General features: G+C 51.1%; 2 protein-coding genes across 6 annotated transcripts; both read left to right on the top strand.

The window, feature by feature from the left end:
• Positions 1 to 1,069: 1,069 nt before the first annotated feature.
• AP2M1 (adaptor related protein complex 2 subunit mu 1) lies at positions 1,070 to 10,032 on the top strand. Of its 5 annotated transcripts, none has more exons than XM_004003098.5 (11): positions 1,070 to 1,139; positions 3,125 to 3,241; positions 5,046 to 5,311; positions 6,029 to 6,111; positions 6,722 to 6,857; positions 6,948 to 7,089; positions 7,597 to 7,716; positions 7,821 to 7,956; positions 8,060 to 8,157; positions 8,669 to 8,780; positions 9,423 to 10,032. In XM_004003098.5, exons 2-11 carry the CDS (start codon positions 3,168 to 3,170, stop codon positions 9,555 to 9,557), a joined length of 1,302 nt encoding a protein of 433 aa, XP_004003147.2. In that variant the 5' UTR covers positions 1,070 to 1,139; positions 3,125 to 3,167; the 3' UTR covers positions 9,558 to 10,032. The 5 variants fall into 5 exon arrangements, with proteins under 5 accessions (XP_004003147.2, XP_060275805.1, XP_060275804.1 ...); XM_060419822.1 differs by having other exon boundaries at positions 1,070 to 1,165; XM_060419821.1 differs by having other exon boundaries at positions 1,070 to 3,241.
• Positions 1,070 to 19,922, top strand: ABCF3 (ATP binding cassette subfamily F member 3). Its single transcript, XM_004003095.6, has 22 exons — positions 1,070 to 1,139; positions 3,125 to 12,126; positions 12,361 to 12,508; positions 12,649 to 12,728; positions 13,215 to 13,261; positions 13,428 to 13,525; positions 13,624 to 13,746; positions 13,923 to 14,189; positions 14,484 to 14,564; positions 14,653 to 14,712; positions 14,810 to 14,866; positions 14,979 to 15,001; positions 15,111 to 15,166; positions 15,280 to 15,480; positions 15,580 to 15,656; positions 17,709 to 17,753; positions 17,835 to 17,967; positions 18,385 to 18,473; positions 18,575 to 18,666; positions 18,842 to 18,974; positions 19,110 to 19,197; positions 19,287 to 19,922. The coding sequence occupies exons 2-22, from the start codon at positions 11,955 to 11,957 to the stop codon at positions 19,443 to 19,445; spliced, it is 2,229 nt and encodes a 742-aa protein (XP_004003144.3). The 5' UTR covers positions 1,070 to 1,139; positions 3,125 to 11,954; the 3' UTR covers positions 19,446 to 19,922.
• Positions 19,923 to 20,208: the final 286 nt, after the last annotated feature.

Raw genomic sequence — 20,208 nt, 5'->3', positions numbered from 1 at the left:
CCTTTCATGTGCTAGGATTGGCTCTGTCTCCTCTTAGCTTGAATGTGAAGATCATTTATCAAAGAAGGGATTTCAAATCCCATGTCCAGTTAAACTCAACTTGCCAATGGTTTTCTAAGCCACATGTATGCCTGTCAGTAGAAGACACACAGGTCCTGACCTTGAGGACCTCACAGGCCCATAGGTATATAGTTGAGGTAGAACACAAACATATTTTGAAAAATTTTAGCTTTTCTTCTAAATATTTGATTCCTTACTCCCTGCCCCGTACCTTAAGTCTTGATTCCTGGGAAAAGGCTCATGTCTAGAACAAATATACGATGCAAAAAAGCTTGGGGAAATCAGAGGTCATGTTATAAAGCAGTTAACTCAGCACAAACACTTCTACTGCCAAGTCCTGTGCGTGTGTGTGTGTGTCTGTATAAAATGACAATCAGTCCTCGGACTCTGGAGACTGAAAGGCCTACAGCAATTCAAGGCTTAACAGATGGGCTTCAACAAATGGCAGTAATCCTCTGCTGCTGCTGCTGCTAAGTCGCTTCAGTCGTGTCCGACTCTATGCGACCCCATAGACTGGACTATGCAGCCCACCAGGCTCCGCGGTCCCTGAGATTCTCCAGGCAAGAACACTGGAGTGGGTTGCCATTTCCTTCTCCAATACATGAAAGTGAAGTCGCTCAGTCGTGTCCAACTCTTAGCGACCCCAGGCTGAGGCTCTCACAAACTCTGAAAGAGGAACAAGAAGGATTGCAGAAACTACAATTCCCAGAATGCTCAATGAGGAAAAGGAAGTGAGCATAGCAGCGTATTCTGGATTGTGTATTGCGGGTGGGGCCGAATAAAGCCCTCCTACTTCACCCTCAAGGCACGCCTAGCCCCTCCTTCGAGTCTCGAAGGCTGTCGGTAGTTGTAGTTCTACGAAATCTAGGGGCGCTTAAAATTGTAAGAGATAAGGCCGAGAGGCCTGTTGGGATTTGTAGTCTGCGCCGTCGGCGGGTGCGCACGCGCAGTTGAGGCCGGGGCGGGGCCGCAACACTGCAGTGAAAGCCGAGGCAGCGGGCAGGCGAGCAGGGGGCGGGCGGACATCTTGGGATCCGGAGAGTGGCCGGGCCGGCCGAGCAGAGGGCCGCGGACACCAGGTGAGCTCGGGATCTCGCCATACGGGGTGAGGGAGGACGCCTCCCTGGCTTCCTAGCTTTGCCGTTCACTGCACTGCGCTACGCGGAAAGCAGCCCACACCCGGGAGTGGCCTCAGCCTTCAGATCAGAAAGGGAGCTGACGGCGGGGCGGGGGCGCCCGGGGCGCGGTTGCAGGACGGGCGCGGAGCGATGCCCTCCACCTGACCCGCCCGGAGCTTCGCTTGAGAGGGAGACCCTCTTGGAATCCTTCCAGACAGGGACGCCGCGCGGCGGCCCCCTCCCTGAGATCGTGACAACCTCCTAGCCCTCGGCGCCTCCTCCTCCCGGGGCAAGGACAATTCCCCCATCCCCTAGGACAGTGACACCTCCTTGTGCCGCCTCCTTGGACTGTGACAAGGTCCCCACTCTGCGGCACCCTCTCCTTGCAGTTGAGTGACAGCCCCCGCACGCCGTGGAACCATCTTTACCCGTGATGTCCTCCCCGGGGCGAAAAGCCCACCACCCGCGCATGCTTGTACACCTGCATACCACAGCAAGCTACGTCTCCCCAGCTTTCCCTTATTCACCACTGTTAGTCTCACCCTGCCGTGTTTTCCTCTTCAAAACCTTGACCTTTGCCATACTGGAAACTCTTTTCTCCAGGTGCCCCCACCAGCTCTGTTGCTGCTGTGGGCTCACTTGAGTACACTGCCTGGCTGTTGCTGCCAGTCTATCCCTTAACTAAATATTCCTTTCCTGATCTGGGCACCATCTCTGCTTCTCTGATGCCCTGAGTTCCCTACCACCTGATCCCTGTGAACTTGCTTCTTTGCCCAGGGCCCTACCTCCATTTTGCGCTTTCTCTCCTGGTCTCTGGGACTGAGGAATGGGAAGTGTCCACCACTTTGAGAGAATTATTCTCTTATCCTGGGACACCTTTACTGCTATAATAATACACTTTATTTTCCAGTTTAGAAACTGAAAGTCTCCTAAACTGCCCCTCTTGTGAAATTAACACCAAGGCTAATCCAGGAAATATAGAACTAAACCCTTTTTCTCCTTGCAAACAATCTGAATTAGTTGGACCCAAATAATTTAGATAGTTCCGGGATTCTGCCCCTTGTTTTTAGGCATTCAGGTCAGAAATGAATTATGTTGCAGGTCTGGAATCAGAATTTCTACTGGACGGATCTCTTGATCTTATGAACCTGCTCTCCCCTTCCTCACAACACCCCTGTATTCTTATTTACTTGGGAGCTGAGGGGGAGCTTCTCTATTTCAAAGAGAGGTGGTCAGAAATAACTAATAAGCTGCTTGGGTCACTGAAGTGTAGTCTGTCAGGGCTGGGGCCTTTCTTCTCTGCTCTTGCTTGTTTATTTGACTGCCTGGGAGAGGTTGGAGCAGCACTCCTGGGTTGGTGTCAGGGCCTTAGGGCTCTCTTCTCTCCTCCCTAATCCCTGCACCCCCTTTCCTAGAATGTTTAGACTTTTGTGATGTTTAGACTTTTGTGAATTAGAGAGTCAAAGGTTCAGGCCATGCTGCCTTTTCTGAAGGGTAGTGGAGGCTGAGAGTAGCGCTCCTAAAGTTTTGCCTGGGGGCTCCAGGCCTGAACCAGCTGGAGTAATTCCTACCGCCATTCCTGCAGCCGCAGGCAGGCCTTTGCAGTGACTCACCAGCTAGAGCCTGATTGAGAGTCTGCACAGGAAGGGGCCTTGCTGAGCTCAGCGCTGTGAAAGGGGGAGGGGGCTACTCTGGGCTCAGTCCCAGGAAAGGGAGGGTCAGAACGGCCTTAGAATCCTGGGCCTAAGTCCCTCTCCTTTTCTCCCAGTATGGGATAAACAGGAACTGGGGCCTGGTGAAAGGGAGGGGCTTGGCTGAAAGGACTGTAGGGTCACTTGCTGGAGGGTTGAATCAGGAAAAAGGCCCAGCCAGTGACCTGGACAGCCCCTTAGGGGACAGGGCTCAGATTCTGCCGCCTTCCCTTACACTGCCCCCATCTATCCTAGGTCTCTTCTCAGAGCGATGGGCTGCGAAGACTGAGCTGCCGCCATGATTGGAGGCTTATTCATCTATAATCACAAGGGGGAGGTGCTCATCTCCCGGGTCTACCGAGATGACATCGGGTGAGTGCCCTGGCTGAGCCAGCTGTGCCCCCACTCCCATCCCTCCTCTCCAGCATGCAGGGCCAGGTCTCTTTCTCCCAGAGGCTTGATCTGGACTGTTCCCCACCCCTTGCTGCATCCTGGATGCTCAGCTATTACAGCCTGGTTCCCATTAGGTCTGGTGGTATTGGCCAAGCAGCCAGTTGCTGGCCACTCAGTGGGACCTGTGAAATGGCAGGACCCCCACAGTCCTAGGAACTCCTAGCCTTGCTGCTTCCTGTTCCCTGTAGTGACAGACCTAGTTGCTGGAGATGAGTGCTTTTGCTTGAAGGGTTGATCCCTCCTCTGAGAAGGGAGATCTGTCTCTAGCAGGTGGAATTAGTGGTCATGCTGGCAGTACTAATCTAAGTCTTGCTCTCAAAAGCCCTTCTTGTGGTGAGAGCCTTCACTGGATTCTTCAGGCTGCCGAATCCTCTCCCACTCCCTTTCTCAGGAGTCAGGCTGCTGACTCAGCTGTTTTCAGTTCCTCTTGGCCACTCCAGGAAGAGAGGTGGTGAGCAAGCCTGAGGCATTCTCTGGGTCACCCAGAGATGGGCAGGGAGGCTGTGCTGCTTTTCTGGTCTATCAGAGTAGACCAGGAACAGCTCCTTGTCTGTGTCCTCAGACCTCTACCAGGAGACACAGCCTCAGTTATTCTGCCCCACCCTGCATGCCACTGACCTTCCCTGACAGAGGGGACTTGTCCTAGCCTCAGGAGCTCTGATGAGATTAGGTTCGTCTGGTTCATGCTGCCCTGTTTTTCTTCCTGGAATTGCTTAGACTAGACAGTCAGAGATGGGCCTGCTACAATGGCTCCCAGCTTCATGGCGAATGGGGATAGCCTGGCCTTTGTGCCTGTTTGTTGGCTGGTGGTGGGGCATGAGCTAGAGACATGGCAACGCCTGGCATGCCTGTACCCATCCACACCCCTCCTCCGGCCCTGGAGGGCCTGGCTGAGCTGACCAGGGCACACACTGTCTTGCATGCCTTGCTGTGCTCTCCACCCCTTGCCTGTGGCCCATCTGCTTCCGCCGCATGGTGTGTGCTGCCCACCCCAGTGTGTTGTGTCTCTAACCCTCTCTCTCGTTACTGTCACTCTCCTCTTCCCGGTGGCGTCATTTCTCTCATCCCATCTCATTGGCTGCTGTAGCAATAGGTAAGCGGCCTGTCAAGCTGCTGCCCAGGCACAGGTGGGTGGGGGCCCCTGCCCCCCCATCACTGTTCTCTTCATTCTTTTTTTCATCCCTGAACTTGCCCTGGAATTAGATCCTGGACAAGCATGGGTGACCCAGCTCTGTGACCCCTTGGCTTTTCCGTCAGTATATTAGAGCCTTCTCTGAAGGCATGCTGGCTTTGCTACCTTCTGGAGGACTCAGCCATCCCTGCTGGTAGAAAGACTGGAGAAGAAGCAGGGTCTCTCTCTTTTCTGGGCCTGGAGCTTACTGAGAAGCTATAGAGGTGGCAGCAGGGAAACTGTAGCTAGGCATGGGAGTCAGGAACGTATTTCTCTAAGTCCGATAGACGTCACTTTATTATCTGCCCTACTGTCATTGCCACTTGACTTCCCTGTCTCTCGTGGCCAGATGTCAGCCTGGTTCTGGCCCTTCTCTCGGGCCCCTGCTGGGAGGAGTCTTAGAAAACTGGCCCGACAGTTAAGGCATTGGCTTTCGAGTATGTGTCAGGCTTCAGCAGAGAGGAGGGTGGCTATTTGTTAGCAGCTGTGGTTGATCCCCACGGAGTGAGGTGTGCCTGTACTGAGCAGCCTCTGTGTACTCTTTTCTCTCAGGAGGAATGCAGTGGACGCCTTTCGGGTCAATGTTATCCACGCCCGGCAGCAGGTGCGCAGCCCCGTCACTAACATCGCTCGCACCAGTTTCTTCCATGTTAAACGGTCCAACATCTGGCTGGCAGCTGTCACCAAGCAGAATGTCAATGCTGCCATGGTCTTCGAATTCCTCTATAAGATGTGTGACGTAATGGCTGCCTACTTTGGCAAGATCAGCGAAGAGAACATCAAGAACAATTTTGTGCTCATATATGAGCTGCTGGACGGTGAGGCTGGTGGGGCAGTGGGTCCCGGGTGGGAATAAGCCTGGTGGGGCCTGGCCTGGAGGTGGGAGTAGGTCTGAGGCTCGCTCCTGTGCTCTCTAAACTTTGTTTCCTGTATGGTCTTTTGAGCCAGGAGGAGGACAGTCCAAATCCAGACCTAAAGACTGATCTGAAGTGAATACAGAAATAGGCTAGCGAGTAGAGGTGGGGGAAGACCGACAGGTCTTTTGGTGGCTGGTCCTCCTGCTGTTCAGTTAAGCACATTGCATTCTCTTAACCTTGTGGTTTGGGCCTTACTACACTGACTGTCCTACCAGCTTTTCATATCAAGAGCTGCCTCAGAACCTGGATGAGGATGTGATATTATAGGTTCCTCTGGATGCAGTTACCTCTGTAGGGTATGATTTAAGTGAACTGAGTCCTTCCACCTTTCCACATCAACTCTCTGTATTTTAAGGGCTTAGGGCTTCTGGACTTCTTACCCACTGGCCATGTGACTCTTCTGATTTTTTTTCTATTTGAAAAAAATGTGATGTTTTAACTGTTTTCCTATAAAGCATAAATTCTAGAGTAAATGCTACAAAGCTAGAAAAATCTTGCTGTAGATGATGCTACAATGTCTTTTAGAGCTATGCTGGACAGATGTATCCAGGCCAGGAGGGATGGGAAGTAGGAGCCTTCAGCTTTTTCTAGGAGCTGATGAATCCCTTCCTTTTGCAGAAATCCTAGATTTTGGCTACCCACAGAACTCGGAGACAGGTGCATTGAAAACCTTCATCACCCAGCAGGGCATCAAGAGCCAGGTACTCAAACTGTCCAGGCTATAGACAGGGTGGAGCCCAGCTTCCCTTCATCCCAGCTGGCCCCCAAGCCTTTTCTGAGCTGACTCATGAGCCCATCCCTGATAGGAAGTGCTGGCCTGAGCCTTCTGCCATGACTGCAGGCCTGTTTTGCTCTGTGTGGCCTTCTCCCACCCCTGGAGCTTGCCAACTCAGCATCTCTGTTACTGGGAATACAGCTCAAGCAGTTTCCTTTTATGTTGCAGGGAGGGGGGTGTGGGCTGCTCTGGAGGCTTGATATTCCTCAGGAGGAGAGAGCCTGGGTCCCCTTCTGGGATCCAGGCTTCATAGCCTTCTCCTTCTTTTCTGCCTGCCTCTTCACATCTGCGCTCATCTGCTGCTTCCTGTGGGCACCGTGTTGGCTCTGTGTTCTCCAGCATCAGGTAAGCTGTTCCCTCAGCTTCCACCCTTGCAGCTTTGCTCAGTTTTCTCCAGGCCCTGCCCCATGGGGGAAGATGGGTCACATGGTGTGGACTAGAAGGGTGAGGGGGTAAGGGTGGAGTAGGGATGGAGATAAGAGAATTGAAGGGGACGAGGAGTGAGGCCTTGTTGTTTGTCTCTGCGCCCCACATAGACAAAAGAAGAGCAGTCTCAGATCACCAGCCAGGTGACCGGGCAGATTGGCTGGCGGCGGGAGGGCATCAAGTATCGCCGGAATGAGCTCTTCCTGGATGTGCTGGAGAGTGTGAACCTCCTCATGTCCCCGCAAGGTGAGGGCCCTCGCGTGATGAAGCTGGAGGGGAGCCAGGGCAGGATATTGGTCCTGACTCAGCTGCTTCTGGTTATCTGTCCATCACCAGGGCAGGTCCTGAGCGCCCATGTGTCAGGCCGGGTGGTGATGAAGAGCTATCTGAGTGGCATGCCTGAGTGCAAGTTTGGAATGAATGACAAGATCGTCATTGAGAAGCAAGGCAAAGGCACAGCTGATGAAACAAGCAAGAGGTGCCCAAAGCAGGGTAGCTGGTGGGAGAGGGTGGACCTTGGATGGCTGAGCAGAGCCTGGTGAATCACAGGTTCCTTCTAGATTGCATGTCTGCAGTAACGCAAACTCTCACTTCCCAAGGGTGTGCTTGGCTGGTTGCTCTTGGTATCTGTGTTGAAGAGATGAGGGGGTTGTCTTCACCCTACTCAGAGTAAGCCCGTTTCTTTTGGTCCCAAGGACCAAGATTATTCTGTACATACTGATGGCCTCTGCCCACTATGCTTGAAACTTTTGTGTTCCATACAGCAGAACTCTCAAAAGATAATGAGTTTGCAAAGCTTCCACTCATCCGTAACTCTAAGAAAGGGACCCCCAAAGTGAGAAAGCTGCATTCTGGCAGCTTTCCATAGATTACAGTGCAAGCCTTGTTCCAGGCTGTTGCAGCCTTTGTGGGTAGGTGGGTCTCCCAGCCCGACTCACTGCTGCCATCCTCGTGTACCAACAATACCTTCTATCCCTGCTTGCAGCGGGAAGCAATCAATTGCCATTGATGACTGCACCTTCCACCAGTGTGTGCGACTCAGCAAGTTTGATTCTGAACGCAGCATCAGCTTTATCCCACCAGATGGAGAATTTGAACTCATGAGGTGCCAATGGGGTGTGAGGAGCAGGGGTTACTATTGGCAGAGAGCAGGGAGAGGGGGGAGGACAGGCTCTGCTGTGCCAACCTAAAGCTGTCACACCCCTGAAGGTATCGCACCACCAAGGACATCATCCTTCCTTTTCGCGTGATCCCACTAGTTCGGGAAGTGGGACGCACCAAGCTGGAGGTCAAGGTGGTCATTAAGTCCAACTTCAAACCCTCACTACTGGCTCAGAAGATTGAGGTGAGGATAAGGGGTTTAGGGAGGAGGCAGCACTTGTCTCTAAGTATAAAGGCAGGTGATGTCAGGATTCAATAGAGCTCCCTGACACGTGTGTCACTTCTAGGTGCGGATCCCAACCCCACTGAACACTAGTGGGGTGCAGGTAATCTGCATGAAGGGGAAGGCCAAGTATAAGGCCAGTGAGAACGCCATCGTGTGGAAGTGAGTCTTTCCTTCGTGAGAGCACAACAGGGCTCAAGAAGCCTTCGTGCACCCTCTTGTTAAGTGTCACCTTTTGTGCGTGCACGTGTGTGTGTATTGGGGGAGTGGGGGTGACTGCTTCTCCTGGAGCCCCTGGTTGTGTCCTCATCCCTTGTACCTCTGTGCAGTTGTGCACATGCCTGCACTGAGGTACATGCATGCATGCTTTTATCACGATTCTTTAACGTTTCCCCATTTGCCCTTGTACCTCTGTGAAGTAGAGAGCAAGGGATAGCTTGGCCATGTGTCTAAGCAGAAACTGCATGCAGCCTGCAGTGCTAAAGGAATAACAGACCCAAGGTTTCATAGCAAGAGGTTATCAGAGTCCTCACCACCTTGCCTTGCCCTGGCACCTCCCCTGAGCTTCTGGGTTCTTTCCACCCCCCACAATCTCCTTAAAGGGGCAGTAACCCCCCTTGAAGTTTTCTTAGCTACCAGGGGCCCGTGCTGCCTGTTGACCCTGTGTTTCCAGGATCAAGCGCATGGCAGGCATGAAGGAATCGCAAATCAGCGCTGAGATTGAGCTGCTGCCCACCAACGACAAGAAGAAATGGGCTCGACCCCCCATTTCAATGAACTTTGAGGTACGGCAGAGAAGGGGCCTAGAGCAATGTGTGCTAGGAAAGACCTTAGAAATCCTTCCAGTCAACCTCTGCACCTACCACCTTGCTGATGATGAAACTGAGACCCCTGAGAGAAGTGATTTTAATTCACAGACCCATTTCTTCCCCTGCAGGCTTCCTCCTAGAAATTGATATTCACACTGACAAAAATCTTTGACTTCCTTTGGCTTGTCATAAAACAATTCTTAGGAAAAAACTGAGATTGCTTGCATGCTCAGTAAGACACAAGACAGGAAAATGGGCTGACTTTGCTTTATGCACATTAGACATGTAATTTTTTCCACCGTACTGTTTAAGTCCATAAAACTGAGCAGGATAAGTATATTTTAAGGTAAGTCTTTGGTTGCTGTCACCTGCTGATTAAAGGAACTGATTCAGGTCATTACAGGCAGGGCCTGACTTCAAACCCAAACCACAGATTGCTAGTTATTCTTTCTTCTTTAGTAACCTCTTAGGGGGCCCCTCACCATCCCAGCTTCCCAGAGCTTCTTTCAGGGTCCTAGTCATTCAAACCCTTCTAGTAGAGAGATGAGGTAGGGCAGGGCAAGGAGACTGGCTATGAAAGGAAGGCCACATCCCTAACTGGAGCTATCCCTTGCCCAGGTGCCATTCGCACCTTCTGGCCTCAAGGTGCGCTACTTGAAGGTGTTTGAACCGAAGCTGAACTACAGCGACCACGATGTCATCAAATGGGTGCGCTACATTGGCCGCAGCGGCATTTATGAGACCCGCTGCTAGCTGCCTGGTGGCCGCTAGCCCACCTCCCCACCCACCCTCTTCCACAGGTCTGGGTGCCCTCGGCCACTACACATCAGTGTCTCCTCCCTCCTGCTTTGCTGCCTGCCCTTTGCACTAGCCCCCGAGTCTAGGTCTGGACCAAGCACATTGCGAGTGGGACTGGTGGAGCAGTCCCTGGGCTCCCTGAACGGGGTGGTTTCAGAGGCTCCTACTCCACCATCCATCTGCCTGCCCTAGCCCACTGCCAGGCTCTTGAGTTCTGTGACCAAAGCCAAGTGGGCTCCTTCTCCTCCCCTCTCCTGTGGCCACATCTCTGGAGTGGGAGGGTTGGCTGCCCCTCACCTCGGAGCTCCCCCAAAGGCCAGTAACGGATCCCCAGCCCTCAATTCCTACTCTGCTTTGGGATAGTGTGAGCTTCATTTTGTACACGTGTGACTTCGTCCAGTTATAAACCTAATAAACTCTGTAGAATGGAGCTGCTGGCTAAGTGTTGAAGTGGGAGCTACAGGGGAGAGGGTTTGGTGGGACTGCCCCTCCCCTGTCTTAACTCAGCCTTAAGTGGAATTCTCTTTTGCCATAACTTAATTGTTATGTCCCTCGGGGCCAACCAAGCCCTTACCCTGACAGGTATTTCCCCCAGAATGCCCTGCTGATAGCCTCAAGGGCAAGCAGCCCACCTGGCCTCAGTTCCCTGATGGTAGAAATTCTTACCGAAAATCATCCTCAGTTTTAGGCAGGTATTTTTCTGATTAGCAGAGATTAAGCAGGGTGTACATTTGGTCTTCCCAGCCATCCTTAGAAACTGACTGAGCTCTTAATTTTATCCTCTTCTTAGTTATTCAGGCTTCCCAGACCTTGGTGGGTATGTTGTAAAAAAAAAATTTCACTCTTCCCGGGCCTCTTATGGGCTCCCCCCACCCCCTGTGGCTGAGTGGTAAAGAATTCGCCTGCAATGCAGGAGACCAGGCTTCGATCCTGTGTCAGTCAGATTCCCTGATGGAGGAAATGGCAATCCGCTCCAGTATTCTTGCTTGGAAAATCCGATGGACAGAGGAGCCTGGCAGGCTACAATCCATTGGGTCACTGAACAGGCAGGCAGGCCTCTTAGATAATTCCTCCCTCCATGCCTCCCCCTTGCCAAAGAATTGTGTGAACAGGAACCTGAGGGGAATGCTCCATATTCTGCTAATGTGTTGGAGCAAAGATCTGCCATCACCAGTTTTTCCTTGCTTAGTCTGCCTTTTTAAACCTAAGAAATCTATTGAGAAAATTTCAAGCAAGTAGAAAATATGTAATGAACTCCCATCATAGTGGTTCAACTTGTGGTCAGCTCTTTAATGTCACATCCAAACTGTTCATGCTTAATGCAAGTGTCCTACAAAAAAACTGTCACAACTTACATCTGGATCCAAACAAGGTCCGTTGATTGGTGGATGCTTGTAAAATCTTAAAAGCCACAGGTTCTCCCTCAGCTTTTGCAATGTTGTTGAAGAAACCAGATAGTTTTGTAGTTTCCCTGTGAGAATTCCACTTTCCCTGTGTTTCAAATAAAATGGAAATCTTTATTCCTCAATGACAAAACGATGAATGGGTGTGACTTTAACTGACAATTGTGGAGCCAGTTTGGAAGAATATTCACATTAAATGTGAAGCGGTAGCATTTTGAGGAAATGCCTAACTTTTACCCGAGGGAAACACTGAAAGGCAATAGCCTTTTACGGTCACTTACTGAGACTCAGGTTGCGGAGAAGTCTGCTTTGGGTGTAGGTTGGGAATACTAATGAAATTACACAGACCTTGTCGATCTGGTTTTCTTGCCCAGTGGCTGTCAGTGAGGAAGTGCCCGGGGGTGATGGAAGGCCCAAAGGGCGTTATTCGCGAAGGTCTGCTGAGCCGTCAAGTGTGAGAGGTCGCGGGCGGGCTGGCTACCTGATAAGACAAGCAGCCCGTAGGGCCTGAAAACCGAACAAAATCTGCGACTGCACAGAAAGGCACCAGGGGCTTATGAGAGCTCAGGCACCAGCGTGAGTCAGCAATGCTTTCAGCGGGCTCCAAAATGGACAAGCACGCAGCGGCTGACGCGCCTCTGGGGAGCATGTAGAATCTAGCAAGGCCAATGTGCTTTATCGACCGCCCTTCTCGGGAGGTTCCCTTCATGGCCTGATAAACCGCGAGCTTCCCTGCACCCCGCCCTCGCCCCCTGCAGGATCTCCACCTCCCAGAAGTCTGTGAGAATCGTACATGTGGCTAATTCTTTAGCGAAAAAGAGTCGCGCAAGCGCAGAAAGTGCGTCTCGGCGGAGACTCTGAGCGGCGCTTGCGTACGGTACCGCCAGCGCCGTTCGCCCCTCCCACGGGGTTCTGCGCACTCCGCGCCTTTCTTACGTCACCGTTTCGCATGCGCTTTGGAAGGAAGGGCGAGCTTTCGGGGACCGGTAGGGGGCGGGCCTTGACCGGGGTCTCACAGCGACTGCGCGGACGGGAGCCCGACTGGAACATGGCGACTTGCGCTGAAATCCTGCGGAGCGAGTTCCCCGAAATTGACGGACAGGTCTTCGACTACGTGACTGGTGAGCCGAACCGAATCAACGCTCTGGGGATGCCGAAGTGGAAGTCAGGGCGGGGGGAAGTACTAAGGCAGATCAGTGGCGGGGACCGCCGCTAGGCCTCTCCTCTGTGTGACCTCTTGTCCCGAGGACCAGTTGGGTCTGGAGCCCGGACTGGGGCCGCAATACGGGGACCAAAACTACTTGTATGTCCACCTTACCTGGTATCTTCCTCGTGTCTTGACACGCCCTCCCTAGGCGTCTTGCACAGCGGCAGTGCGGACTTCGAGTCTGTGGATGACCTGGTGGAAGCTGTGGGGGAACTGTTGCAGGAGGTGTCCGGGGACAGCAAGGATGACGCGGGCATCAGGGCCGTGTGCCAGCGCATGTACAACACTCTGCGCCTGTACGTGCCAGGGCAGGGGGATTCGTGGGGGAGACGGGAGAGCGGACGGTCAGGTGACAAGACGTGAGAGAAGAAGGTCTGATGGCCATAGAGCTTTTTCCTGCTCTTCTAACTCATTGCTTTCTATCCCTACCCTCAAGGGCGGAACCACAGACCCAGGGAAACAGCCAGGTGCTACTAGATGCCCCCATCCAGTTGTCAAAGATAACAGAGAACTACGGTGAGAGAGAGGGAAGATTGAACTAGCTGCCCTACGTCCTTCACCCCTTAGCCATCTGCCCTCTGGGGCTCAGGACTCTTGGTACCTCTTTTCCACAGGACAAGGTTGTAGGAGTTAGTTGATGTCTTTACTGAGGGCAAATGAGCCATTAACAAAGGGATTAAGATTGGGAAGGTCTCCAAGCTCTTGGGTGTGGTAGGACCCATGGGTCTTGGAGCAGGACAGATTTAGGTTCACTTCCCAATTTTGCAGCTTACTAACCTACTGCATGATCTTGTAAGAGTTGCTTAACTGCTCTTAGCCGCTGTATCCTTAATCTGTGAGTTGAGTTTTTGTTTTAAGTGTTGAGAGAATTGATATCTGTCTCCAGGATTTGTAAAGCTTTTCTTTAAACATATGGGTCTGTGTCTGATTCATGTTAGTCACTGAAAATGTTAGTTTCCGTTCCCTTAGGGAGAAGGTGACTGCTTTTCTTATCGCTTACAGACTGTGGCACCAAACTTCCAGGCCTGCTAAAGAGGGAACAGTCCTCGGTGAGGAGGGAGAGGAAGAAGAAAGGGAGGGGTCTGTGTCTATGGTGGGGGTGAGAGTTGACTGTTTCTAAGTATTGGAGTGTCTTCCTGGGGCATTTCTGATTGACTTTCCCTGAGTCCTTGAGCCCACCCCATAGGATGAAATGCATTATGTTTGGACCCTTAGACGGTGAATGCAAAGAAGCTAGAGAAAGCTGAGGCTCGATTGAAGGCAAAGCAGGAGAAGCGCTCAGAGAAGGACACACTCAAGACCAGCAACCCTCTGTGAGTTAGTGAAAAGGGCTGAGAAGAGAGCAGAGCAGTCCCTATTGAGATGGAAGGCTCCTTGGGAGTGCTAAAAGCCATCCATTTTTCCCTTTAAGAGTCTTGGAAGAGGCATCAGCCAGCCAGGCAGGCAGCCGAAAGGAAAGTCGGTTGGAATCATCTGGAAAGAACAAATCCTATGATGTGCGAATTGAGAACTTTGATGTGTCTTTTGGCGATAGGTGAGGGAGTGGTGGTGGGGGAGTGGGGCTGACGGGTTTTGTTTTGTTTTGTTTTTTACAGTTAAAGGAGAATTTGGAGCGGTCAAATGGGGTTAAAAGTAGTTAGGTTTCTTTTGTTAAACTTGCTGTGCAGCTATCTCTAAGCCCCGTTTGTCATCTTCCTGCTACCCGTGCAGGGTACTGCTGGCTGGAGCAGATGTGAACCTAGCATGGGGCCGCCGCTATGGCCTGGTGGGTCGGAATGGGCTGGGGAAGACGACGCTGCTGAAGATGCTGGCCACCAGGAGCCTGCGAGTTCCAGCCCACATTTCCCTACTGCATGTGGAGCAAGAGGTTGCTGGAGACGACACCCCTGCCCTGCAGAGTGTGCTGGAGAGTGACACGGTGCGAGAAGACCTGCTGCGTCGGGAGCGGGAGCTCAACGCCCAGATTGCTGCTGGCAGGTGAGGGCTCCCTGGGACAGACTGACCAGCAGCAGCCGTGCTTCGCAGAGTGCCTGCCATGCTGGCACAATCCGCCGTTCAAATACCCATCCTAGTAAGCAGCAGGGCTTAGAGTTTGGCTCAGTGGAGCTGTGCATTCCTTGTTCCTGGCATGGTGCCCATTGCCCTCACTGTGTTCTGTTCCTGTCCCAGCAACAGTGCAGCCAGTAGCCTGCTTTGGAACTGTCCTGAGGTGCAGGATAAAGTAGTAAACTTCTCCTGCTCAGCCTGATAGCTCTTCCCCCCCATTCCTAGGGCTGAGGGCTCACAAGCTGCACAGCTGGCAGAAATCTATGCCAAGTTGGAGGAGATCGAGGCTGACAAAGCACCTGCCAGGTATTTAAAATTCCTTTCCTTCCTTCACATTTTATCTTTCCTTTCTGTTACCTGTTCCAATCAGGTTCTTTCATTTATTCACTCCTAGAGCATCAGTTATTCTTGCTGGGCTTGGCTTTACCCCCAAAATGCAGCAGCAGCCCACCCGGTGAGTGGCCCCTACCATTCTTGGCTCTGAACACTGTTGGCCGTGCCTCTGCCTCTTCTCGTGAATACTCGCCCCTGATGCAGCTCTGTCTCTTTAGGGAGTTCTCAGGTGGCTGGAGGATGAGACTGGCCCTGGCCCGGGCTCTGTTTGCTAGGTGAGTCCCCTGGACCTGTATGTGGATACTGTGGAGGATGAGCTTGGCTCTTGGGAGGTGGCAACAAGTTGCTGACCTGAAACCTCAAACCATGCATTCTTCTTTTCCATAGGCCAGATCTGCTGCTGTTAGATGGTGAGTTTGAAATGCGGCACCCTGACTTTGGGTGCAGAAGGGTGGCGTTGTCCAAGTTTCCAGTTCTCCAGCCCTTCAATCCCAAACATGTCCTCTCCTGCTTTTTCAGAACCCACTAACATGCTGGATGTAAGGGCCATCCTATGGCTGGAGAATTATCTGCAGGTGAGTGCTTCCAGGTGTGGAGCAGGTCTGGGGAGCGTCTGCCTCCAAGGCCTCTGGGGTTTGGGAGCTGATTGCCCTCCCAAACCGGGCCTGCCATCCTGTGACCCCCTCAGACATGGCCCTCCACAATCCTGGTCGTCTCCCATGACCGCAACTTCCTGAATGCCATAGCCACAGACATCATCCACCTGCACAGCCAGCGGCTGGATGGTTACCGGGGAGACTTTGAGACCTTCATCAAGAGCAAGCAGGAGCGACTGCTCAATCAGCAGCGTGAATATGAGGCCCAGCAACAGTATCGCCAGCATATCCAGGTGGGAGAGCAGGCAGGACTGGGGACCCACCCCATCCCATGTGTACTAGAGTCGTAGGGGGTGAGGGAGCTGAACATGCCTGAACTTGTCCACCTGCAGGTTTTTATTGACCGTTTTCGCTACAATGCCAACAGAGCCTCGCAAGTGCAGAGCAAACTCAAGATGCTGGAGAAACTGTGAGTACAGTGTCCCTGACCGGGCCCTGACTCCTCTCGTTTTGTAGGGAATGCCTACAATTCTCATCTTACCCTCTCGTTTTAGATCTCTCCTTTCCTACAAATCAACTTTAACTTCGTTCCTGCAGAAAGGCCTGCAGGGAAGGCCTTCTATTCTATTCTATTACTACTCTTGGAGAGCTCATCTTGCCCCCAGACCTTGGCAACCATCAGTCTACTTTCAGTCTGTAGATATTTGGTAATTGTGGACATTTCATATAGACAGATTTGTCCCTGTGATCTTTTTTTTTATGTCTGGCTTCTTTCGCATAATGTCATGTTTTTGAAGTTCATCATGTAGCCTGGATTAGTACTTTACTCCTTTTCCTGGCCAGATAATATTTCATTGTACAGTTACTCCACATTTTGTTTAATGATTCATCAGGTGGTGGACATTTCGGATTGTTTCCTGTTTTGGGCTGTTAGGAATAATGATGCTGCTATGAACAAGTTTTTGTGTGGACATGTGTTTTCTATTCTCTTGGTTACATAGCTGGGAGTGGAATTGCTAGGTTATGTAATAATTCTATGTTTAAGATTTTGAGGGATTGCCAAACTGTTTTTAACAGCAGCTGCACCATTTTACATTCCTACCAGCAGTATATGAGGATTCCAATTTCTCTACCTCTTTGCCAACATTTATTATCTGTCTTTTGAAGTTTAGCCCTCCTAGTGGATGTGAAGTGATAGCTCTTTGAAATCGTCATTTGTATTTCCCTTGTTACTAATGATGTTGAGCTTTGGAGGCATTTTTTATTGAAGTACAGTTGATGTGCAATATTCTGTGTTTCAAGTGTACAACGTACTGATGCACAATTTTTAAGATCATGTTCCATTTATACTTATTATAAAATATTGACTATATTCTCTGTGTTGTTTAATAAATATACCGTTGTAGCTTATTTTATACCTAGGAGTTTGTATCTCTTAATCCTTTACCCTAGTCTTACCCCTCCCTCCCTCTCCTCCACCCACTGGTAACCACTGGTTTATTCTCTGTATCTGTGAATCTGTTCTTTTAGATTTTATTTTTTTAGATTCCACATATAAGCGATATCATACAGTATTTCTCTTTTTCTGACTGACTTCACTTAGCATAGTCTTCAAGTCCATTTATCTTGTTACAAATGGCAAAATTTCATTTTGTTTTTATGGCTGAGTTGTTGTTCAGTCACTAAGTTGTGTCCGACTCTTTGCAACCCCAGGGACTGCAGCACCCCAGGCTTCTCTGTCCTTCACTGTCTCCCAGAGTTTGCTCAAATTGATGTTTGTGAGTTGTTGATGCTATCTAACCATCCCATCCTCTACTGCCCCCTTCTCCTGTTGGCCTTCAGTCTTTCCCAGCATCAGAATCTTTTCCGCTGGATCAGCTTTTTGCATCAGGTGGCCGAAGTATTGGAGCTTCAGCCTCAGCATCAGTCCTTCCAGTGAATATTCAGGCTTGATTTCCCTTAGGATTGACTGGTTTGATCTCAAAAGACTCTCAAAAGTCTTCTCTAACACCACAGTTCAAAAGTATCAGTTCTTTGATGCTCAGCCTGTTTTATGATCCAACTCTCACATTCATACATGACTACTGGAAAAACCATAGCTTTGACTATACAGACCTTTGTCAACACATTGTATATGTGTGTGTATATGTATATCCATTCATCTGTGGATGGATGGACACTTAGGTTGTTTCTTTGTCTTGGCTATTGTAAATAATATAGCTGTAAACACAAGGATTCATGTATCTTTTCCAATCAGTATTTTTTTTTTTTCGGTTATATACCCAAAAGAGTATTGGAAGTTTAATCTTGAAGCAACATTTCTAGACATACAGGTGGTAGGGGAGCTTAAAATCGTAAGGCTTAGGATCTTGTGACATTGAAACATATAGTATATTAACTGGGAGAACAAAAAGCTACCCCCCAAAAAAACCTCTATTCTTTTCAGCATATGTATTACTTGTATGATAAGAACAAATCCATTTTTTAAAGAACAAATCTAGTCTGTCTCCTCTCTCCTCAGACCAGAGCTGAAACCTGTGGATAAGGAGCTGGAGGTAGTGATGAAGTGAGTGCTGGGTCATAGGGGCAGGTGGGGAAGCTCTTGTTTCTGGGGCTGCCCTCAGGCTCATCACCCCACCTCCTGCAGATTCCCCGATGGATTTGAGAAGTTCTCACCACCAATCCTGCAACTGGATGAGGTGGACTTCTACTACGACCCAAAGCACGTCATCTTCAGCCGTCTCTCTGTCTCTGCCGATCTTGAATCCCGCATCTGTGTGGTATGGCTGCCATCTCTGTTCTGTGAGCTGGGACTGAACTTTGTCTTATTGGTCTCAGCTCTGAGTGTCCTCCTAACTGTGGAACATAGAGGAGAGAGCATGGCTCAGGGTCAGACTTGGGATGCTAACTCTGCCATTTCTTAGCTTGGTTACTAAACAGACTCCTCATTCTTAAAAGAGAGATAACATCCAGCTTGCTCTGCTGTTGGGAGAATTAATTCCCTTGCACTTAGTGGGTACTTGGGTATTGGTCCCCTTCACGGCTTTAGTGTTTACTTCATTTTTCTCTACAGTTCTTTAAAAATATTTTTTTTTAGTTGTTGGAGTCACTGGGACTACCTGGGATCTATTCTCATCTCCTCTGCTTCTGTATCCCATTCAGGGATGCTCTTTATATACTCATGTGTCTTCTTACAGGTTGGGGAGAATGGGGCTGGGAAGTCTACCATGCTGAAGTTGCTTATGGGGGATCTGACACCTGTTCGGGGCATCAGACATGCTCACAGGTGGGGCCCACACCTCCGCTTTCCAACCCTCCTGTGCTGTAGCTACACTCCTTTATGGTCATTGCTTTCCATCCCCTCTCCACCTTTCCATCTGTCTGCAGGAATCTGAAGATTGGCTATTTCAGCCAGCACCACGTGGAGCAGCTGGACCTGAATGTCAGTGCTGTGGAACTGCTAGCACGCAAGTTCCCTGGTGCGTTAGGGATTTGAGCTGAGGAAAGAGTGCTGGGCCTGACACCTCCCCCTAGGCTTACCTTGGGTTGCTGAGTCTGGGTGTAAGAATGTGGGCAATGGGGGTGGGGCTGGGTGGATGGTGAGGGGAGGGAGTTGGGCCTGAAACCCACACGGTGGGGTGGGGCCTATTGCAGGACGACCTGAGGAGGAGTACCGTCACCAGCTGGGCCGGTATGGCATCTCTGGAGAACTGGCCGTGCGCCCTGTTGCCAGTTTGTCTGGGGGCCAGAAGAGCAGGGTGGCCTTTGCTCAGATGACCATGCCCTGGTGAGCCGGCTTGACTAGAGCTTTGCCCTCTACTTTCCCCTCTTGCCCAATGGAAAATGATTGTCTTGCCTTGGTATCAGAGCTCATTTTCCCCCAGCCCCCTAACTTCCCACCTTTCTGGGTTCTGCCTTCCAGTCCCAACTTCTACATTCTGGATGAACCCACAAACCACCTGGATATGGAGACCATTGAGGCTCTGGGCCGTGCTCTCAACAACTTCAGGGTGAGTGTACCTTCACGCTGCCCACTCCTGCCTGGGCCTCAGCATGCCTTTGGGCCCCTCTGAGAGTCCCACGGTCTCTTGTCTTGCAGGGTGGTGTGATTCTGGTGTCCCATGACGAGCGCTTCATCCGGTTGGTGTGCCGGGAGCTGTGGGTGTGCGAAGGAGGCGGCGTCACCCGGGTTGAGGGGGGATTTGATCAGTACCGAGCTCTTCTCCAGGAACAGTTCCGCCGTGAGGGCTTCCTCTAGGGCCATGAGGCTGAGGACTGTGCCCAGGACATGGACTGTCTTTCAGACCCCTGGGCCACCATGTAGGCAGCCATCTCCTGCCACGGACTTCTTGGGGACAGCCTTATTCATAAATCTCTCTTTTTGACTGGAGCATCCTCTGCACAACCCGGGAGCCCCACCTAAGGTTCTTTGAGGACGGGTCCTCCAAGGGGAAGGGAGTGGGGGGCTGCCCTCTAGGACTCTAGACCCCTCCCACTGCCCCAGCTGCGACTGGGCTCTGATGGCCGCTGTGTAAATTAAATATCCCTGCATCTCCCTTGCTCACTCTGCTGCTCCTGGTGTAGGGCTGCAGTGTTTGCCCATGGTTAAGGGGTGCAGTCTCTCTGATTTGGCATTTTCCTGTGACATTTGCGTCTGTCATGTGGAGGAGGCCGTGGAAGCATCAGTGTTGCCCCTGGGGGAAGATGTCATTAAAGCTGTTGGGGGTCGACCTTGCAGTGGACCAAGCTTATAATGAAGGGCAGTGTATTCCATCACTGCAGTGCTGTGCTCTCCAGCCAAGGCTTAGCTGAAGGGGTCTGGGTTCTGCTGTCTCAGCCCCACTGCTTGAATGAGTAAGCTGATTCTGCAACCTGGCCTCAGACATGGTTTGCCAACTGCTTTCTCCAGTGATCTCTGGCCTAGGCTCACTCTGCTTCTCTGAATTTGACCCTTTGGGGCCAAAGAGAAAAGTGAGAAACTGTCCCCATTTTGCTTGAGTGGTTTTTTGTTCCTTACTTTT

The sequence above is a fragment of the Ovis aries genome, chromosome 1, assembly GCF_016772045.2.
Source record: "Ovis aries strain OAR_USU_Benz2616 breed Rambouillet chromosome 1, ARS-UI_Ramb_v3.0, whole genome shotgun sequence".
NCBI classification, from domain to species: Eukaryota; Metazoa; Chordata; class Mammalia; order Artiodactyla; family Bovidae; genus Ovis; species Ovis aries.
The sequence above is the reverse complement of the archived record's forward strand: the minus strand, read 5'-3'. Positions and strand labels throughout refer to the sequence as shown.

Coding starts and splice junctions, on each gene's coding strand:
- AP2M1 (XM_060419817.1), top strand. CDS start 3,168: ATGATTGGAGGCTTATTCATCTATAATCACAAGGGGGAGGTGCTCATC. Junction 3,242..5,045: donor GTCTACCGAGATGACATCGG/GTGAGTGCCCTG, acceptor CTTTTCTCTCAG/GAGGAATGCAGTGGACGCCT. Junction 6,858..6,947: donor CCTCCTCATGTCCCCGCAAG/GTGAGGGCCCTC, acceptor GTCCATCACCAG/GGCAGGTCCTGAGCGCCCAT.
- ABCF3 (XM_004003095.6), top strand. CDS start 11,955: ATGCGCTTTGGAAGGAAGGGCGAGCTTTCGGGGACCGGTAGGGGGCGG. Junction 14,867..14,978: donor GCCCGGGCTCTGTTTGCTAG/GTGAGTCCCCTG, acceptor TCTTTTCCATAG/GCCAGATCTGCTGCTGTTAG. Junction 15,657..17,708: donor CTCAAGATGCTGGAGAAACT/GTGAGTACAGTG, acceptor CTCTCTCCTCAG/ACCAGAGCTGAAACCTGTGG.